Source organism: Idiotropiscis lumnitzeri, chromosome 4 (assembly GCF_059441095.1).
Source record: "Idiotropiscis lumnitzeri isolate Australia: NSW breed Sydney's pygmy pipehorse chromosome 4, RoL_Ilum_1.0, whole genome shotgun sequence".
Lineage (NCBI taxonomy): Eukaryota > Metazoa > Chordata > Actinopteri > Syngnathiformes > Syngnathidae > Idiotropiscis > Idiotropiscis lumnitzeri.
This window is the reverse complement of record NC_142394.1, coordinates 11,494,127-11,512,714: the sequence shown is the minus strand read 5'-3', so window position 1 is coordinate 11,512,714 and position 18,588 is coordinate 11,494,127. Positions and strand designations below refer to the sequence as shown.

At 40.6% G+C, this 18,588-nt stretch overlaps 1 protein-coding gene across 2 annotated transcripts in view; it reads right to left on the bottom strand.

The window, feature by feature from the left end:
- The window catches only part of trpc7b (transient receptor potential cation channel, subfamily C, member 7b), a 48,550-nt gene that overhangs the window by 15,697 nt on the left and 14,265 nt on the right, over nucleotides 1-18,588 (bottom strand). For both annotated transcript variants that reach the window (XM_088294415.1, XM_088294416.1), the window contains exons 4-7: nucleotides 16,585-16,749; nucleotides 13,473-13,689; nucleotides 12,343-12,576; nucleotides 9,153-9,417 (exon numbers count right to left, since the gene is read on the bottom strand). In XM_088294415.1, the coding sequence (XP_088150541.1) occupies nucleotides 9,153-9,417; nucleotides 12,343-12,576; nucleotides 13,473-13,689; nucleotides 16,585-16,749 (881 nt within the window). The remainder of the gene's footprint in view (nucleotides 1-9,152; nucleotides 9,418-12,342; nucleotides 12,577-13,472; nucleotides 13,690-16,584; nucleotides 16,750-18,588) is intronic.

The window sequence follows — 18,588 nt, the reverse complement described above, 5'->3', positions numbered from 1 at the left end:
TATACTACACACCAAAGGCTAATTTACAATCTTTGCGGGATAGGTCGCAGTCACGAGCGTCAGTGCGAGTTATCTCTGGAACGGTAATTCTGAAAATATGCAACAACAATTTATTGCACCTCCACATTATCCCAATACAACATTAGTCTTTTGCTATAAATTGGTTCAGTTGTTGTAGACAACCACATACACATCGCTGGACACATTCTAGGTTTTCATTAGGCAAGTAAATACACGCGCAATTCAAGTACAGGATACTCAACATAGACACAGCACTCTTGACAACCTTTCAGCAAAAACAAAATGAGACTGAACTCAAGTATTTCCTGTTTCCGCACCTCTTCCCCAGTCAAACAGGGTAAAAGTGTCAAGTGTGGGGCACTGTAATAAAGTCATGAAGATACAAACAAAAAACATTACTTTAAGTGACTTAGTAAGGTACAGTAATATTAGTATTTTTTTCAACCAAGATAAAGAAAATGTACTGATCAGTATATTGCAATTGTCTGTTTACATGTGTTGTTGCACCGTTTGTGTTCAAACCTCACCTTCTTAAAGATTGTAACACCGCAACCATAGATGCTATAGACCGTCTATGCAATTTAAAAGGTTACATTTGCGGACAGCAAAGTATTGTGGTGGTTTTAAATATATAAAGTGCTATTTTCTTTTGGGTTTAGTTTACCAGTGGACATCCGCTGGGAGTGGCATTGATTGTCTTGAAGCCTCTTCTCAGCCTGTCAAACTGTCATAATCTCACAATCTCAGTCCGTCACTCATATCTTAAGGCACCACGGTATTTCTGTTTTCCTCAGTGCAATGACTGGTACCCTCCTGTCGGATCCAAAATGAAGAAAAAAAACATCACACAGTTGGGGGCCTATTTTGGTAGACTGGCGCCTGTGCTTGGAATAAAAATGGGCATAATTTAATTTCTGTGTCGGCGCAAATCTAGTCTACCCTGTTGGAAGCTGTGGTGAAACTCTGGGCGTTCCGTCGCATCCCAACGACATTTCTGTTTCCGCTATGTCAAGTACATGGGCATACGGCGCTCAGAATGCCCTGATTTTGATACAAATGAGGGATTCTGCTCGGATTGGCCTTGAAAACACAACTTTCCCTCCCACAACAGCGCAAACGCCCCTTTAAATGGTCTTTTTGGTCTTTCACACGCCCAAATGCTCTGAATTATACAACCTCCGGCTCTTCATTATGAGCAAATGCCGGCTTGGGGGTGTTAACTACAAACTCCTTCGGTCCCCTACACATTGAGCAATGCGGCGAAACGCGGTGTATGCGGGGTTCTGCTACAAGATTTCACCAGTGGGCGAGTCTCGGCCGTTGGGTTTGCGGCGATTCAGAATATGAACGGAAGTTCCACGATGCAACGACGTCACACACATTATAGCCAATCGAAATGAACACGCAACAATCCATTTCCGGGTTATAAGATGTGTGGGTACCCACACCGGAACAGAGCAACCCAAAACTCGCCATCAAGCAAAAATATACACGATCGGCGCACCGCTTTCGTTACATTCAAATGTATGGAAGTGAGCGCCGCCTTTGAAGTTTCCCCAATTTTTCATCTTTATTCTCACCCAGGTTAACCTGCATCTTTCTTGTCTGTCACTCCACTTTATTATGGGGTCAAAAATCTTAAATGGCAGCGCCAGAACTTAAGACAAGTTCCCTCAGTTCACCTCTCAAGGAGTCATTTGGCAAAATCATCCATTGTCGTATTTTGCCATGATCTGGTCGTAGTGGGATTCAGAAGAATCACGGAGGGTCAGTGCGCTTTGTATGAGGCATAAAACCGAATGCCGCTGAAGGGCAGGATGCAAGTGGCTGGATTATGACAACTATGGTATTGAGTTGTTATGGTTACTAAAGTCTTTATGAGAGCGTGTGTGCATTTGTGTGTGCACGCACCCCATTATACAGCCCGTTGGGAAATGCCACTCTTAATAATAGATAATAGCACATCATCCATCGCTGTCGCCAGATGTCCACTTCCCCTGCTGCTTTACTGATGCTTGGACAATGCTGTCATGATAGGACACATACACGCAAACACACGCACACACCACGTTGAATGCGTGTGGGAGAGATCAGAGTGCTAATGTCCTGCAGAGAGGTGCTTGTGTGTGTCACCTTCGCTATGCTGTTGCTTTTCCATCCTAATCACAGACAGGTCCAAATCAACCTGCCCCCCCGAAAGACATGTTTCTTGCACTGTTTGATCTTTGCCATTTATGCGCTGCCGCCATTGTCTTTGCTTCTGCTTTTTGCTCTCTCTTGTATTTGCTCGCTCTACCAACCGCTGCTTCATTATAATCCCATTGCTCTTGCTTTTATATCTGTGTTCCAATCGGCCCTTCGCCCCCTTTGTGCTTCCCGCCAGCTTTCAGCCATTACTCCATCCTTCATCTATTCCTTTGAGTTATAGGTCTTTTCTTTTTTTTTCTTTTTAATCTTAAACACCCACACATACTCACGTTCCTCCTCTTTTTATGATCTACTGGGACATTCTCACATACCTCAGGGTGAATGTAAAAATTGAGTTTGTAAAGGGATTGTCCATCACTAGTCTTTAATTTCTGCCCTTTGGCCTTTTCAGATAACATCTTAGCCATAATATTGAATGTGTATTTTTTGATAGCAACAGACCATCGCTACAGGCTGATAGACAAATTTAGATGACGTGTAAAATATTCATTTCAAATTAACTGTCGTTTTTCTGGTGCCAAACTCACTGACACCGTGGTGATAGCAGCGATGAGAGCCACATATATGTTGCTTTTAAGGAAAAACGGTACCTGGTATAAAAGCGTGTTTATATATTTGCATGCAAGACAATGATTTTGTGTGTTTTTGTTTTGTAATTTCACAAGTGACTCAACAAATCTGTTGTTGTGTTTTTAGCCATTAGCGTGTGTGGAATTATCCCTCTTGTTGATTAGATAGTAAATTGGCTGCATTCATACACAGCCATTCTAGTCCCACGGGTCCACTTTTAAAATGTTGTCTTGTAAAAACAAATAGTGAAATATGCTAAATGCTAGAAAGATAAATACTATGCTGTTAAAATAGTCACAGCCTCCAGACGAGCTTCACTATTTTGTTCACGACTCCTGGGAAAGTGTGAGGTGGAATGAAGCTTTTTCCAATTACTAGACGGCCACTCGACCACCTGAGCCGTAGCGGCTGCAAATGAGTTTTCGAGTGATGCGTTTACATAGTTTACGATGATGTTTTGCCAACAAGAGTACATGGGTTTACGTAGCTTTCTTAATTCACTGATCAAAGCAGAGATGGAACAATGATTTCCAAAAGCCACTCACCGAAATTATTTGAAATGCACGTTCCTACAGCAGCTATTCAGCCTTCATTAGAAAGTCAAAATGCTGGTTGTAATCTCACTGAAATCGTCAGAGATTTTGCTCTATTTTCATTATGACTGAGTGATTTTGATGAGGACACCTAAGGAGATTTATGGTGATATTGGCACTTTCGATTCATCGATTTTAAAAATATTCCAAATTGAGGTTAGTTTGCAGAGGTGTCGACTCTCTTCCCTGGTACGGCACCACTAAACTTTTGGTTCATCAGCAACATGAGAGCATGGTTAGGCATTTTAATTGAAAATCCATAAAAAATTCATGAGGAACCAGGATGTTTTTTGTTGCCTTTTCTCATCATATTTTTTAAGGTCTATTTTGTCTTAGTCACAGAGTCTCGGCTCCAGTTTTTTTTTCTTCTTACTTCCAGACTGGTGGAAGCTGAGTTCGACTCCCCTCCGAGCTAATAAAACTTCCTCTTTCACGTCCCCCCTCTCGACTATCATCTTATCCTCTCGTTCTCTCAGCAGGATCACCATCACGCTCCAACTCTTCCACCCTCACCGTCAAGCTAGACCTTCCGTCATGCTTCCTTTGTTTTATCTTCTTAATGGTGTCACCCTCTGTTACTTGTTCTAGCTATGCCTTTAAATTCTGGCCAACATCTTCACCACTTCATTTCTTTTCAGGTCTTTTCCATTCGCTTTATCCCGCACTTTTTGACACTTGATGACATTTTCTTACTTTTCCTTGTGTGTCTATCACAGTTCAGTCCATCATACTCAGACACATGAACACACAAGGCCACAACATACTCCAGTCACGATCATAAAGAAAATATATGTTCTCATGTCCAACCAGTTATTAGCAATAAAATGCATGCAGTGCCAATGTGTGCCAAGTGTGCGTGTCAATGCTTCTGTTTGCTGCACAGTCAGCTTGACCTTCTCTCATCTTCTGTAATTTTCCCCTCCTTTGTTTTTGCATCTTGGCAGCTCTCCCACATTTTTTGCCTGAATAAACTGCAGAGCCCCAAACGCCCTTCGCTCTGCATCTGCATCCCTCCCCGTGGTTCTCTTTCCGTCCTCTATTCCCTCCATCTCCTATTGTCCGCTTCCTCTTTCGTGCACAGCAGACTTTATCCCCTTTTGTTTGTGGCATTGCAATCTCCCTCAGTTGCAATTGATTTTTTTCTTCCATTTTGCCTCTTTGATTGTGGCATTTCTTCTTTTTTTAAATCAATAATAATTTAGTCTTTTGAGCATCTTTGGACTTCTATTTCTTTGATCCATTTTACTGCTCTGTGCAGCGCTGTAACACGCAATTGACTAAAACAGAGAAATGTAGTTTGTGGGCTTACGATAGTTGTATGTGAGAGTCACCGATTTTAATGTCAAAACTCTGTATAATGTTAAATGTTATATAATGTATTATGCAGCTTCACTTTTTTTCAATTCAGCACAGTACATGTGTTAAGTACAGTTCAGTTGTTTTTAACTTTTAAATTGTGCGTAATGTTAGAGTAAAATGTTTGGCAACCACTGGACTAGAAAATGGAGACATGCAGGTCTACTCGCCTCTCTCGGCTGGCCAAATCTGAATCCTGATAACCGTTTCTGTGCATGTTTTTGTGTGAGCGCAAGTGCGCATGTGTTTTATTGAAACTGTACAGCCATATTGTTTGAACACCTGTTAAATTATGCAGAACACAGGCATTATGCAAGCGTGTATCTTTGTGTATTTGCACATATGGGGATACTTACACTGGCCCCAACAATAGGTACACCAGCTCAATCTAACGTAGGAGTGGAATAGCTACCGACCATATGTGGCCCACAGGAACATTTGTTCGAGCTTGCCATGCAATTCTAAAAACAAATGAAACCTCAGACGAACAGTTATGAAAAGCCCACAACCTATTATGCTACAACTTATAATATTTAAGAAAGAGCTTTCGTTAGAACATTCAAACAATTATTTCATTGTAGATTTCTTATGGAATTGAGAAAAAAAATTGCTGATAGGCAAAAGACATAATGTGATCTGACAAAACCGGTATTAAAAATTCTGACTTTGTAATTAATTAAAGCCATTGTGACATAATCATGGTTATTTGGGCCTTACAAGAGCTCTACTTTTTTTTTTTTTTTTTTAAATTTGTACTTTCCCTTTCTTTTCTGTCATTCAGTCTTCATTGTATGGCGTGTGGACCCATTGTGGAATGCTTTTTAGAGTTTTTGGGCCATGACATTCATTGGAGGAGAGCGCTTGCTGTTTGGTGCCATCACACAGAGAATGATTCGATTGAGAGTGCAGAATATCAGCAACACACTAAACGTTAGTTACATTAAACACATCTATTTGATCTTAGATGCACACATGTACCTTCATTTGTTGCAGGTCACCTGCATGAGCTGACAAAAAAACAGTGTGGGTACATGTGTGAGAGCTTTAGCCAAAATGTGTGTGCTTTGAAAGAAAATGCTACTAATGCCACATTTTTCCATCTAGCCTCCTCGCTTTTAATCTCCCACCCCAATAGCTCCTCCTGGGGTATCATTAACATCTCCACCTGGCTCTCCCATCATCTTCCTGCTTCAGAGCATCAAACATATGCGCCTTGGTAGACATCTTAAGTCTCACACATACACGCTTATGAAAACCTGCTGTCAAGATTAAGAGAGAAAGTGGTCGATATTTTGTAATCGCTACAATTGTTTTAATTTAATTATTAGGGCAGCATGGTGGGTACAGGTTAGGACACCAGCCCTATAGTCAGAAGATCTCGGTTCAAATTAAAGCTGGACCATCTCACCGATTAAACATACATTTTAGGTGAGAGTGGTGCAGAATTTAACTCATGCGACTATCAAAAAAGCAACATACCCCATATTCTGCCAAATTGGACATCTTTGACAACTTCACATAATCATTGTGTCGTCACGCGTGCTGCAACACTTGATTGCTCATTTGGGACTGGTTTTCTGGTCTATAAAAATTCCGTATGGCATCGCCAAGCCCTTCGAGCAAGAAAAAAAAAAAAGATATATTTACAGCTGCAGTGACTGGCAATACCGGCAGATTGCGATGCTCCAATGTGGTTTCTACAAAAACTTGACATAGGAAAACCATGATCGATTGCCACTAAACTGTATGTGCATACGTGTATGCGTGACCAAACCATATCCGGAAAAATTACTATGAAAGCCGTAATATTTTTCATGTTTATTCATGTCGTAAGGTTGCCTCTCCTATAGCTGCCTTGTAGAGAAACGTTTTGTTCTAATATGTACAGATTATAATAAGGATATTCATATCTATATATGTGTCCATAAATTTTGTTGCCAATAACGTTGGTAAATAAAAACGTCCATCTTTGTGAATGTGTGAATGGTTGTTTGACTATATGCACGTGCCCTTTGACTGACTGTCCATTAATTGAAGGTGCATCCTGCCTCTCGCTTGAAGGCAGGCTGCGGTTACCTGTGACTGTGAGGACCAGCGTCTGCACAGGAAATGAAAATGGAATAAAATATGGAGTAGGACTATACACATCTTCGCTCCCCCTGGAAGACTTCCTGTAAGATGCTGGAGAGTACCGTGAGAATTCATGTCCACTCATCCAGAACAACATTTGCAAGATGAGATGTTGGACGTGAGTGAGGATTTGGTTCACACTCTGTTCTAGGATATCCCAAATGTGTTTGTGTCAGGTTTAGGCTCAACTTTTTGCACAGCAAACTCCTCCAAGCATGCCTTGATGCACCTTGCTATGTGCACTGGGCCATACACATTAATGCAGGAAGAGAAAAATAATGAAACATTTTCTCTTTTGTCCAATTAGATTGTAGGGTGCCAAAAAGCGTGGTGCAGAGGAAATAATAAATTGTAAAATGTGCCTTGTTGTGTTTTAATCGAGCATGATAGTTGCAACAATTCCTGAGTTGAATTTCAATCGATTGTAAGTGTACTATAAGCAGTGGTCAGCTCAAGGTATTTTTGAGACGACAACGCTGCAAGCTGAGACCAAAAGCCCGACTGACCCCTGGTGGTGGAAGTAATAACCGCAAAGCGTTCTCAATATTTATTTCTTTGCTCCAGACGCCTTTCACACAACACTGAAGGCAATCTAAGGTGAAGGTGAATCGGGCCAAATTGCAGCTCATTTGGGGATTTTTAACATCGGTTTTGCAAGCCTCCATTTATTTCAACTGGTAAAAATCAAGTTACTGCTACAAAATTCACTTGATTGGTATTTGACTAATGAGAGTTCTTTTTATTCCCAAAGGAGAGACAGAAAAAAAGGAAAAAAAAAAATCAGCACTGGAATACTTCCCACCCATCTGTCTCTCTTCCTTTAGGGTGACTCTCTCTATTACGGCTGGTGTCTGTCTGCTCATCTCATAGCCTGGATCTTTGGCTCTGAGTGAGCAGCCAAGCACAACTTACCACCTCTAACACTCCTGTGCAGCAGCTCGGCAGAGGAGCTCATCGATATGCACAGCACAGGCACGGAAAAGAGGAGCCCTTGCTCTGCAGGTCCAAACATACACCTTTTATCTCTATTAGGATATTTGTCCAAAATGTTTGAGATACTGCCATGAGCAGAAAACAAATGCTCTTAAGTGCCACGAAGGAGACTGGTGGTAATAGCTGACAGCAATTTGGAAAACATTATCAGACCCAACGACTCAATATTAATCATCTCGTATCAGACTGATGCACATGTTAACTTTTCCTCATTTGTCCTCAACAGTTATGAGAGCCAAACACAGTAATTTATGCAAATTACAAACAGTCTTATCAGATTGAGTCCAAATTGTGCCATTTCATCTGCTGAAAAAACCTAAAAAAAGATACAATTTGAAATAGCGGATCATAAAAGTGATGCATTAATTCTGTGCTATTTAAAAAAACTGCATAAGCATGCATAGCATACATTCTTACTAAACTTTACTTTTGCTTTTTTTTTCAGTTAAAGACAGAGAAAGAAAGAGAAATACACACGCCCGCACACACGCACGCACACACGCATACACCTACACACATACAGTGTACATATATACTGTGTATATAAAACCAGTCACCGCTTATTTAATTATTATTAATTGAGTAGAACAGGTTAACAAGAAAATTGTAAATATTAGTTTACATAAAATCAAGTGCCCTATTTCGTTTTAATTGAGTTGAGGAGGCAAAATCAGTGTTGTAAAAACACTTGTCATAACCCTCACATTTTCACTGAGATATGTAACATCGGCGCTAGAAGCCTGCTAAAATTGAAAGCTCTCCAAAACTGAGCAAGTACTCTAACCAACTATGAAGCTCGTTAGACTTGCCATCTTGTTCTGCCCTTATCATTCATAATAATTCTACTGCACACACTGTAAAATGCTTATATCCGAACACTGTAACTGTGGATGTAAATTGACCAGTCCTGGGAATTTTGAAGACTTGACTCGACTTGATAGTGACTCGATTTCACATTGTTTTTTTGACGATTTTTTTTTCATCTTGCGAGTTATGAGTATTAATGGCAGCAAGCTTCACAAGAAGATTGAATTCTTTACATTTTTTGTGATTACTGTATTCTTCTATAGAGTACAATACTGTAGAGTGCTATTTTCCCTAATAAACACTTTTTTGAATAATATTTCAAAGGTTTTGGAACAGATTACTGGGATTTCAATTCATTTCACAGAGAAAACTGATTTGAGATAGTAGTGATTTGAATGATAAGAGGTGTCACGGGCTAAATAGAGAATGTGTAACAGATTGATAAAGTAGACAAAAATAACAAGTGTAACTCACGTGGTGAAGGCTGGATTGTATTTGGCTCCCAGGTAATAAGAGTACAAGTTGAACATCCCAATCATGAAGGCCACAAACACCATGATGAAGATGACCATGAACTTGAAGATGTCCTTGACTGTGCGTCCCAGCGAGATCTGCAGAGGGCCGAAGCTCTCATTGGCTGGAAGGATGTAGGCGATGCGCGAGAAGCTCAGCACAACCGCGATGGCGTAAAGACCCTCAGAGATGATCTGGGGGTCTGACGGGCGCCACTTGTTCCTGGCTGGAGAAGGAGCGGACAACAGATGGATTAAGATGTTTTATTTGAATGAGATGGTGCAATGTCAAAAGACTATTTTACATCAAGTACAAAGGGTTTGATCCTCTGCTACAAAGCCAGTTCTGCCAGTGTCAGAACACATTATTCTGAATAACAGACACAATTCCATTAGTAGTGCAGGATCCAAGTAAAGTGTTGATAACTTTTGCAGGTACAAAATAAAAACATTGTGTGATCTGTTTTTAAGTGAAGCAAGAAGCTGAATTAAGATGAAAAGACCAGTGTTGCAGAGATGAAGCAGAGCAATGGATGGAACTGACAAGCGATAGACGTGAGGTCTGTGGAGCACAAAGAGAGGGGATAAAGAGATACAGAGTCTTGGGAGAATTAAGAGCAGACACAAAAGCGAGAAAGAATAATGGGCTTTGGATAAAAAGCAAATAAAGCATAGAAAAACAACAGCAGGTGCGCCTTAGCAAGCAAGATGGAAAGACTACTTGTGGGAATAGTTCTGGTGGCCTTGAAAACACATATGGAGGACAGTTAGAAGTGATGATTACTGACAGTGAGGAAGCTAATAAATCATTATCTCCTTGGGAGAGAGGTCACTTGGACCTGAGCACTTTTAGCTAATAGCCTAGCCTCAGACGTGTTCGTTATGTACATTTGTACATTACTGAAGGAATCTTGTCGCCTGATCACAAATAAATGTGATTTGTTCACAAATATTTATTTGTGTTTAACAAAAACAATGCAAAGATGAAACCAAATCCAAACATATTTACAATATCCAAATAATGACTAAGTGAGAGAGTGAGTGAGTGACATGTCCTTCTTGTATGTCCTGCAATTTTAGCACTCAAGGACGACAAAACAAGGAAGCAACGCCTTATGCGCTTCTTATACAAGGGAGGAAATTTTTCTGAGACAGACAGGGGTCGATGGGTTTCAAAAAAGCCGGGCTACTTTTCCATCCACTTATTTGTCATCAAATCATATTTATTTTCTTGTTTTTACCTGAATAACAGGAAAATTCCTCTTCTCCACTCCGACAGCCCTATCCTGAGGTAATGACCACATTTACAACTGAACGTCTCTCACCCCTCCATCCCCCCCCACCACTATTCATGAGGCAATGGCCACATACACATATGAAGAGGTGGTGCGTGTAGCCAAAAGAGTGTTACATTAGTAAATTCCGGTCATTTTGATCATGTCCTGTTCATCAACGACGGGTCCTTTAGTTCCCTAAAATCCTGCGCCTTCTATTTAAAATAGAATTTCAGACTAAAGTTACAATTTAGAAGTCGGGTTTCCTATTACGCTTTAGAAGAAGGGAATCAAAGTAGGATTTGGGTTTAGAAGTATACGGTTTCAAACTAGGGTCAGGGTTCAGAGGTCAGGATTAAAACTAGAGTTAGGGTTTGGCAATAAGGTTTAAAATTAGAGTTGTGTTAAGAAGCAAGGTTTCAAATTAGGGTTGGGGTTTTGAAATAGGGTTTCAAACAAGGGTTAGGGTTTAAAAAAAGAGCTTCAAACTAAAATTAGAGTTTAGAAGTAGAGTTTAATATGCTGTAACAAAGTCAGGCCACTAGATGACAGCACTGATGAAGCTTCTCTTCCAAGATGCAAACTGCACTATCTTGCAGCAGATTTCTGTGCAGTATAGAGAGCGCAGGTATGGTACTTAGTAGTCGAAAAAAATTGGTTGAGCACAATACATACAGTGTGTTCTTTTTAAAAACAGCAACATTTGTATGTCCACGGGATGCAAACAGTACAGAAATATTTCCTTATTTCAAGTTCTGATAAATCACATTGACATTTTAAATTTGGAAGTTAGTATCATGATGTCATCTTTAGTCTATATTTGACTTTGACTGAAGTTTGTTGTCTCCACTACGTGACTGCTCCAACACAACAATGATTTGAATGCATTTCATACGTGCTTGTGGAAAACGGCCCAATTGCATGTTCACATCTTCTACAGTAACTATTACATTTTTTAAATAATTCTAGATGCAATTATGAGGCGTTATCTCTGGTCACGGTACATATGCACTGGCTAAAAAGGGACTCTGCGCTGTGTTTTGTTTTGTGGGTGATGAGGCAAAGAAAGCGGGAAGAGGGGGCGTTTATTTTCTTGCACAGCAGTCTGTGTACAATATACAAATGAGTACAGCAACTTTTTCAAAGAATGTCCGCCCAGACCAGCTACAGTGACAAAGTCCGATTCATCAGCGAGTCCGGACTAATGGAGCTTCTCCAAAATATCAAGAGTCAAAGTTTTAGCCACCCGCCAGCCATCTGAATGACCGGCGATGCTCATGCATTTTTTTTTCATAAATGTCAGGGAAGCAGATGTTGAAAAAAATAAGAGTTTTGGGGTTTTAAATTAATCAATTTTTTTATGTATTTAAATGGGTTATTTGTGGATCAGGCTGGTCCCTATCCCGCGGAATTGGCGAGGCCTGCTACACTCACCAGAGAAATCTTGGAACAACAACGAGTCAAGTAAAGTCTCTCTAGAGGGCCGTCCCGGAGTTCAGCATCAACAAGAGCTCCATTGACATTCTTCAGATGCATCAGAGAGTGATGAGGCTTTAACCGGTGCAACTTTAGGTTGTTCAAAGGCTTGAAGCAGAAGATTATGATGCTCAACATCCTGAAGTCGATGCGGCTAAAGCTTTATCACTCTCCGACGCATACACTGAATCGAGCTTTAGGTGATGCTGAGCGGCAGTGCAGCGCTCCAGATTCTCGGGCTTCAGTGACTTTGGGCGAATGTCCGCTGGAAGAGTTTGCTGTTTTCAATATATATGAATATATGTATGTATGAAATTCTCCATGTCTTTTAATATTTGTTCAGTAAATTGCGAAAAGTCTAACTAAGCACCCAAAGAAAAGCACTTGGAAACAACAGCTCACCGAATGTAAAGTAGGCCACCTCGTCAGGCAGCGAGGCGTTGCTGAGGTCTTCATCCGGCACATGCATGTCCACGTACTGCTGGGCTTTGGACGCCTTGAGGAACGCCATGAATCGTGCCGTGAAGGATGCCACAAAGATGGAAAGCATGCCGAAGTCCAGAACATTCCACAGGTGCATAATGTACTCTCTGGGCCCATCGCTCCAGATCTCCTTGCACTCCGACCAAATCATACCTTTTAATGCCAAACGCACAAACACACAGAAGGTTTCTGCTATCCCCACTTATTTCCTACTATTAGATATAGTATGCAAATATTCACAAAACTACACACTTAAAAATAAACAGAGGTTGAAATTTAAGCTCATTATTTCAAAATAACTCCCATCATGGACTCATTAAAATTCAACTCTGTCGCCTTTGGAGCCAAAACGATGAGAAAATTGCTCATTTGCAGTACAACCATCAGTGCAATCACTGCGACAATGTCTGGGACTTGAAAGCAAGCTGCTGGAATCATAATGACCCGGGTCAGTAGAAAGTAATGTCATAGGAGTACAGTACTCCAAACCAATATGCTATAACAATACAGCCATTATCTGAATTCCAAATGTGCAAATACGTTTGCAAGTATGGTTGGCCTGATAAAAAATGCATTTATTTATCTACTGTATCATCTTCAAGTCTCCTTCATTTTATCTGTTCTCATTATACTGCATTGTGCTACTCTGCTGACGTTGTATTTCCCTCTCGCTTTGAGCTAGGACTCTGCTTCAGCCAGTTTCCATTTGAGCTTTAGGAAATAAAACTCGACTGGTGCATTCATCGTGTAATTCGACTTGATATCACAATTGGGGAGGCGCTTCGCTGCCTTATCATCATGGTGCAGAAATTTTAGAATATAGGTTCAATTAGACTGTAATAAGGCTGACCAGTTTCTCCTGCTTGCATTATGATGGACCACTGATATCAATGTAAAGCTAATTGAAAAGGCAATCATTTTTTAATTACCTCAAACATAATTTAATGCGTGTGCATTTGTTTGTGGGCATATTTCTGTCTACAGTTTTTGATTTATTGTGACAACCCAAGTACCTTTATAGAGTGAAGATCACATAAATCACAACTCACCCAACACCCACTTCATAATCAACATCTCTGTCCAGGAAAATTGTGTGGTCTTGACTCTGAACACCTGGCGCGGGTGGTCCGTAATGGTCTCATTGGGCAGGTTCTTGACCCCCTCGAAGCGGTCGGAGGCGTTGACCACCAGTAGACCGAGGAAGATGGTGAACGAGACCGCATGAGCTACAAATTTCATGAAGGGGCTTCGCAGGATTTGACCCAGCTGGAAGAAGAGAGATGAAAAATATACCAAGTGAACAAATATATACGGTCATTGCAGTGTAAACTCCTCTCCCCAAACGACCCCCCCCCCAAAAAAAGCATCCTCTGAAACAACTCAACAAAACCCTTCATTGGTGCCTGAAGGTGCCAAAATGACATCTATCCTATTATTTCTTGTCAAGTCAATGCATCATTTCAAGCTACAAAAGTTACCGTTGTTACTTTAGCTGCTGTAAGTTTAAAGGAACAAACAATAATGGTGTGGCCACCAACCTGAGGGGCGTCCCGCCAAACAGCACCGCAAATATGGTGAGAAAATAGAGGCAGAAACTTGAAGGTGATATCAAAGAGGGTCTATGTAAACTTGTACAATGGGTAGAAAAAGTCTGCACACCCCTGTTTAAATGCCTGGATTTTGTGATGGGTATGAGAGATTAACCAATTACATTGTAATTCATGTTAAAATGGGTTGATCATATTTTAATTTCCAGAAGAAGACACTCGGTTTGTCCTGGAGATACTGAAATGATACTCAAAGATGCCATACATTATAACTAATATATTTCATGTTGGGCTGCACAATATTGGAAAACCATGCAATATGCGATATAGGTGTTGCATATTGCGATATTTAACATGTGCCTAAATAAATAACAACTATACTATCTAATGAAATACATTTTGTAATGCGGATAAATAAGAAGGCTCAATCTATTCTTAACTAATTAAGTTATTTCGTATTGGTAATGAACCTAGATACTGTTCTCCTATTGGATGGTGGTTAAGGCAAACCTAACTGCAGACTAGCTATGTGCTACAAAATGCCTACAAAAAATGTTGATCTCCCAAACAGTAATTCCAGTCTTGTTCCAGGTTGAAAGAGAACATTGGGGAAAAAAATAAATCATATTTTTACTCTGCCACTACAGATTTCTGGGTAAATATATTGTGCAGAAAAATGTGGTAGTGTGACAGGCTCACTAATAAATAATGCAAATACAGTACACAGACTAAAATGAAATATCCATTATGAAGCCAGTCGGCTTCTCTCCCACCTGGCTTAGCAAGTTGTCTGAATGATTATTTGTTTTCCTTTTTTTTTTATATAATCAATACTTTTTCAAATTCACATTGTGTATAGCAGCAAACTTTATTTTTCTCGTCTAGATCAATTTTCAGTGATTCAGTATCAAACACAAATGTAAAGTATACGTTTAAACTTATTTATTTCTGAATCAGTTGCATGGTCTCTTTACTGAAATGAATTTTGAGAACACTTATTGTGTAGACCTCAAAAGAGGACTGTATTGTGACGACAATGAACATTACTAATTATCAATATTTTACACTATATTAATACATTTAAGCCAGTAGGCCACTTCTCCTGCCAGATGTACACTGCCACTGAACGCAATTGACTTCTGGTTTTCTGTTCTGTTGGCTCTAATTTTCCATGCATCTGAGCATTCACACAAACTCCCTGAGCATTTGTTCCTCTGGTTTCAATGCCATGCACGCACACGCAGACACACAACCATACACACGCATTAAGTAGAAAAAGGTGAAGCCCGATTTAGCAAAAACCTTCTCAAAACATTCTCACCGTCACAAGGACATGCTCCTACTTCAGATGCCGTGATGATAAAGTTGATTTATTTCACCTCTCTGCTTAAATGAGATGCTTGTTCCAGATTGGGCTGACAACCGTGTGAGACCTGCAACCCTCATCATTTTTTATTTTTTTTCATGGTAACTACAGCTAAACGGTCTTCCAAAAAAATGCAGTTGACAGAAAGTGAGACATATTTCAACAAAATAAAAGTTGTTGTGAAATGAGTCTCACCAAGGATGTACAAATATTCTGTATGCGCTCTTGTTCTGCACCCGATCCAAACCTGATACACTTGATGTGCTGCTGAGTGTCCAGCGACAATAGTAACACAATAGCTACAGTGAAATACGATCTTGAATTCTTTCAAATTATATTTATAACAAAAAGAACATAATAATGAGCTATAAAAACTCAGTCCAGGACTGCGAAAGCCCCCTAATCCCACAGTGCCTTAAATAGTGTTTTTAAAAACAAATATATAAAGGATGCTTGGCTGCAATTAGCACTTTCAGAGGTACCCAGCCAGACCATTAACTAGAAATTGATAAAGCCTGTGACATGTGGGTATTGAAGCATGGATTTTCCCTTGCGACGCCTTGCGTTTGAATCTCCCTGGAGACAAGTGTGTAACGTACAAACAACTTCCAAAAAAGGAGAGTAAAAAGTTTACATTCGGAAAAGTAGGAGAGCAAGTCAAGAAAATAGTTCCAATATCATGTTTGTAATGCTCGTACACAAGATCAGGATTTACTGAACGTTTTCATCCTCCATTTATAGCTCAGACTGTCACTGTAAGTATCTCACCTTCACAAATATGTATCGGCTGTGCATTTACATCCAAAGCTAATGTTCTACATGCTGTCTCAGCTTTACTCCGATACAAGCATATACACTTTTTTCACCTTGTCTACACACATTTGAAGCACTTACGGGGTCCTTGACAGGGTTTATGGAATCCTACTGTGCGGATGCAGGCACATGGAGGGACAGTGCTAAAACGTTAATGATAATGTAGAGGATTAAAAGATTACTAATCAAGGGGATCTGGAGATTTGCATAACAGCTCACTCATCTCAAGAGTAGATGTCATATTACACTTTAGATTCTAATCAACCTAATGCACAAGAAGAGCAAGGAATATGAGGCAAGACCAGAGGAATAGACTAAACAATAAACCAGTGCACATACGCGATTGTTCACTGGTCCTGCTGTATTTCCAATAATGTGGTGACGTTTAGGGAAACAATATAGTGGGAAAGATTTAGAATGTGTGAGTGTTCATACCTTGCTACATGGCATGATCCAGTAAGCAACAGCCAAGAATGGAAGACCAACGGTGACTCCCAGCACGGTCCAGCATTTAACCCCAATGGACTGCTGCCTGAGACCAGGAAGGTTCTCATACCAGATGGTCAGTAGCTGTTGTTGGCAGTTCGGATGGGCGACAAACTGGGGAGAGAGGGTGGCACGTGAATTAAAGGACGGACAATGTCTAGCAAAATAAGTTAGAGAAAATGTGAGAAAGAGAAAAGGAAAAGAAAGAACAAGATAATTGTCACGGTCGCCCTTAATACTTGATGTTAAGTACCACTGCTCAGGGTCCTTTACTCCGGCAAATTAGAAGGACCTGCTCTTCAAAAACTAAAGTGTAACCAAAGTATGCTTGTTCTTCACAGTTGCATGTGTCTCCTCCCTTTGTTGGTTATTTTTAAAGAATATTGACCAATTTAAAGTGGTGGCGATAGCTTGAGAACAAATATATAAACGCTCTTTGACGCACAAAATGTAAAATCAGCCTATTCCCTTATTCTGCGGTAGAAAGCCATGCGGCGTAACAATATAAGTGCATGCAGATTTATTTCTGTCGAATACACAATTTTAGTAAGCTGCGGGAAAGTATCATATGTATGTGGTGTATTGCTCATGGCTTTGAGAAATACTTTGGGAAGATGATGTGACATAGGTGTTTGACAAGAGGTGCACAGACTGGAAGGATGGATAAGTTCAAGGCTGTTGTTTTTTTTTTTTGTTAAGGTTTTGTTCTGAGGGACTCTAAACAAGCTTTGTCACCAATTCTGTTCAGAATATGTAGAGAATTCCTAGGCCTAACTGAGATGTTGAGTGGGTCTGGTTTGGTGGCCTCAGTATTACATCTTTGTTTTAAGCACATGATGTGGTAATGTTGCCGTTTTCAAGCTGCAATCTCCAACTCTCACTGGAGCATTTTGCAGGAGAGTGTGAAACGGTTGGGATGAAAATCAGCACCTCCAAATCGGAGACCATGGTCCTGAATAAGAAAAGGGTGCAGTGGCCACTTCAGAATGGGGATGAGATCCTGCCGCTAGTGGAGGGGTAGGTAAGTAGGTAGGATGGAGCATGAGATCGACAAGCGGATCGGTGCGGCGTCTGCTGTGATGCAGATCCGTATCGTTCTGTTGTGGTGAAGAAGGAGCTGAGCCGGAAGGCAAAGCTCTCAATTTAGCGATTGATCTGCATTCCTACCCTCACGTACAGTCAAGAGCGGTAGGTCATGACCGAAAGAACAAGATCCTGAATTCAAGCGACTGAAGTGAATTTTCTCCTCAGTGTGTCCGGGCTCTCCCTTAGAGATAGGGTGAGAAGCTCATCAATGTCAAGCCGCTGCTCCTCCATGTTGAGATGAGCGAGATGAGATGGCATATAGTTAGGATGCCTCCTGGATGCCTCCCTTGTGAGGTGTTACGGGCATGTCTCACCGGGAAAAGGCCCTGGGGTCGACCTAAGACACGCTGGAACACTTTCTACCAGCTGGCCTGGAGACTCCGGAAGAGTTGGAAGAAGTGGCTGCGGAGAGGGAAGTCTGAGCTTCCCTACTAAAGATGCTGTCGCTGTGACTTCACCAGGATAGGCAGTGGAGAATAAATGGATAGATGGGTATGAAATATATAGGCCTGATTTAAAACATGTTTTCCCGTTTAAACCGCATTTATGCAGAGTTCCAGCATCAGCAAAGATCTTTATAACTTTCTTGTTCTTTCATTCTTTTTAGAGTGTTCAATTCACCTAACTTGTATGTTTTTGTAATGTGGTAGGAAACCAAAGCACGCAGAGATACTACAAACTCCATACAAGAAGGTTGGAGCCTGGATTCAAACGCTAACCTCTGCACTGTGAGGCGGACATGCTAAATACTCGACCATGGTGCCACCAAAATAATCTATCTGACAATTTAAACAGAAAATCAAACTAGGAAAGGGGCCAGTAAAGCCACGTTGAGTATTCGAGTACCATTCCAGCCACAGATGACAT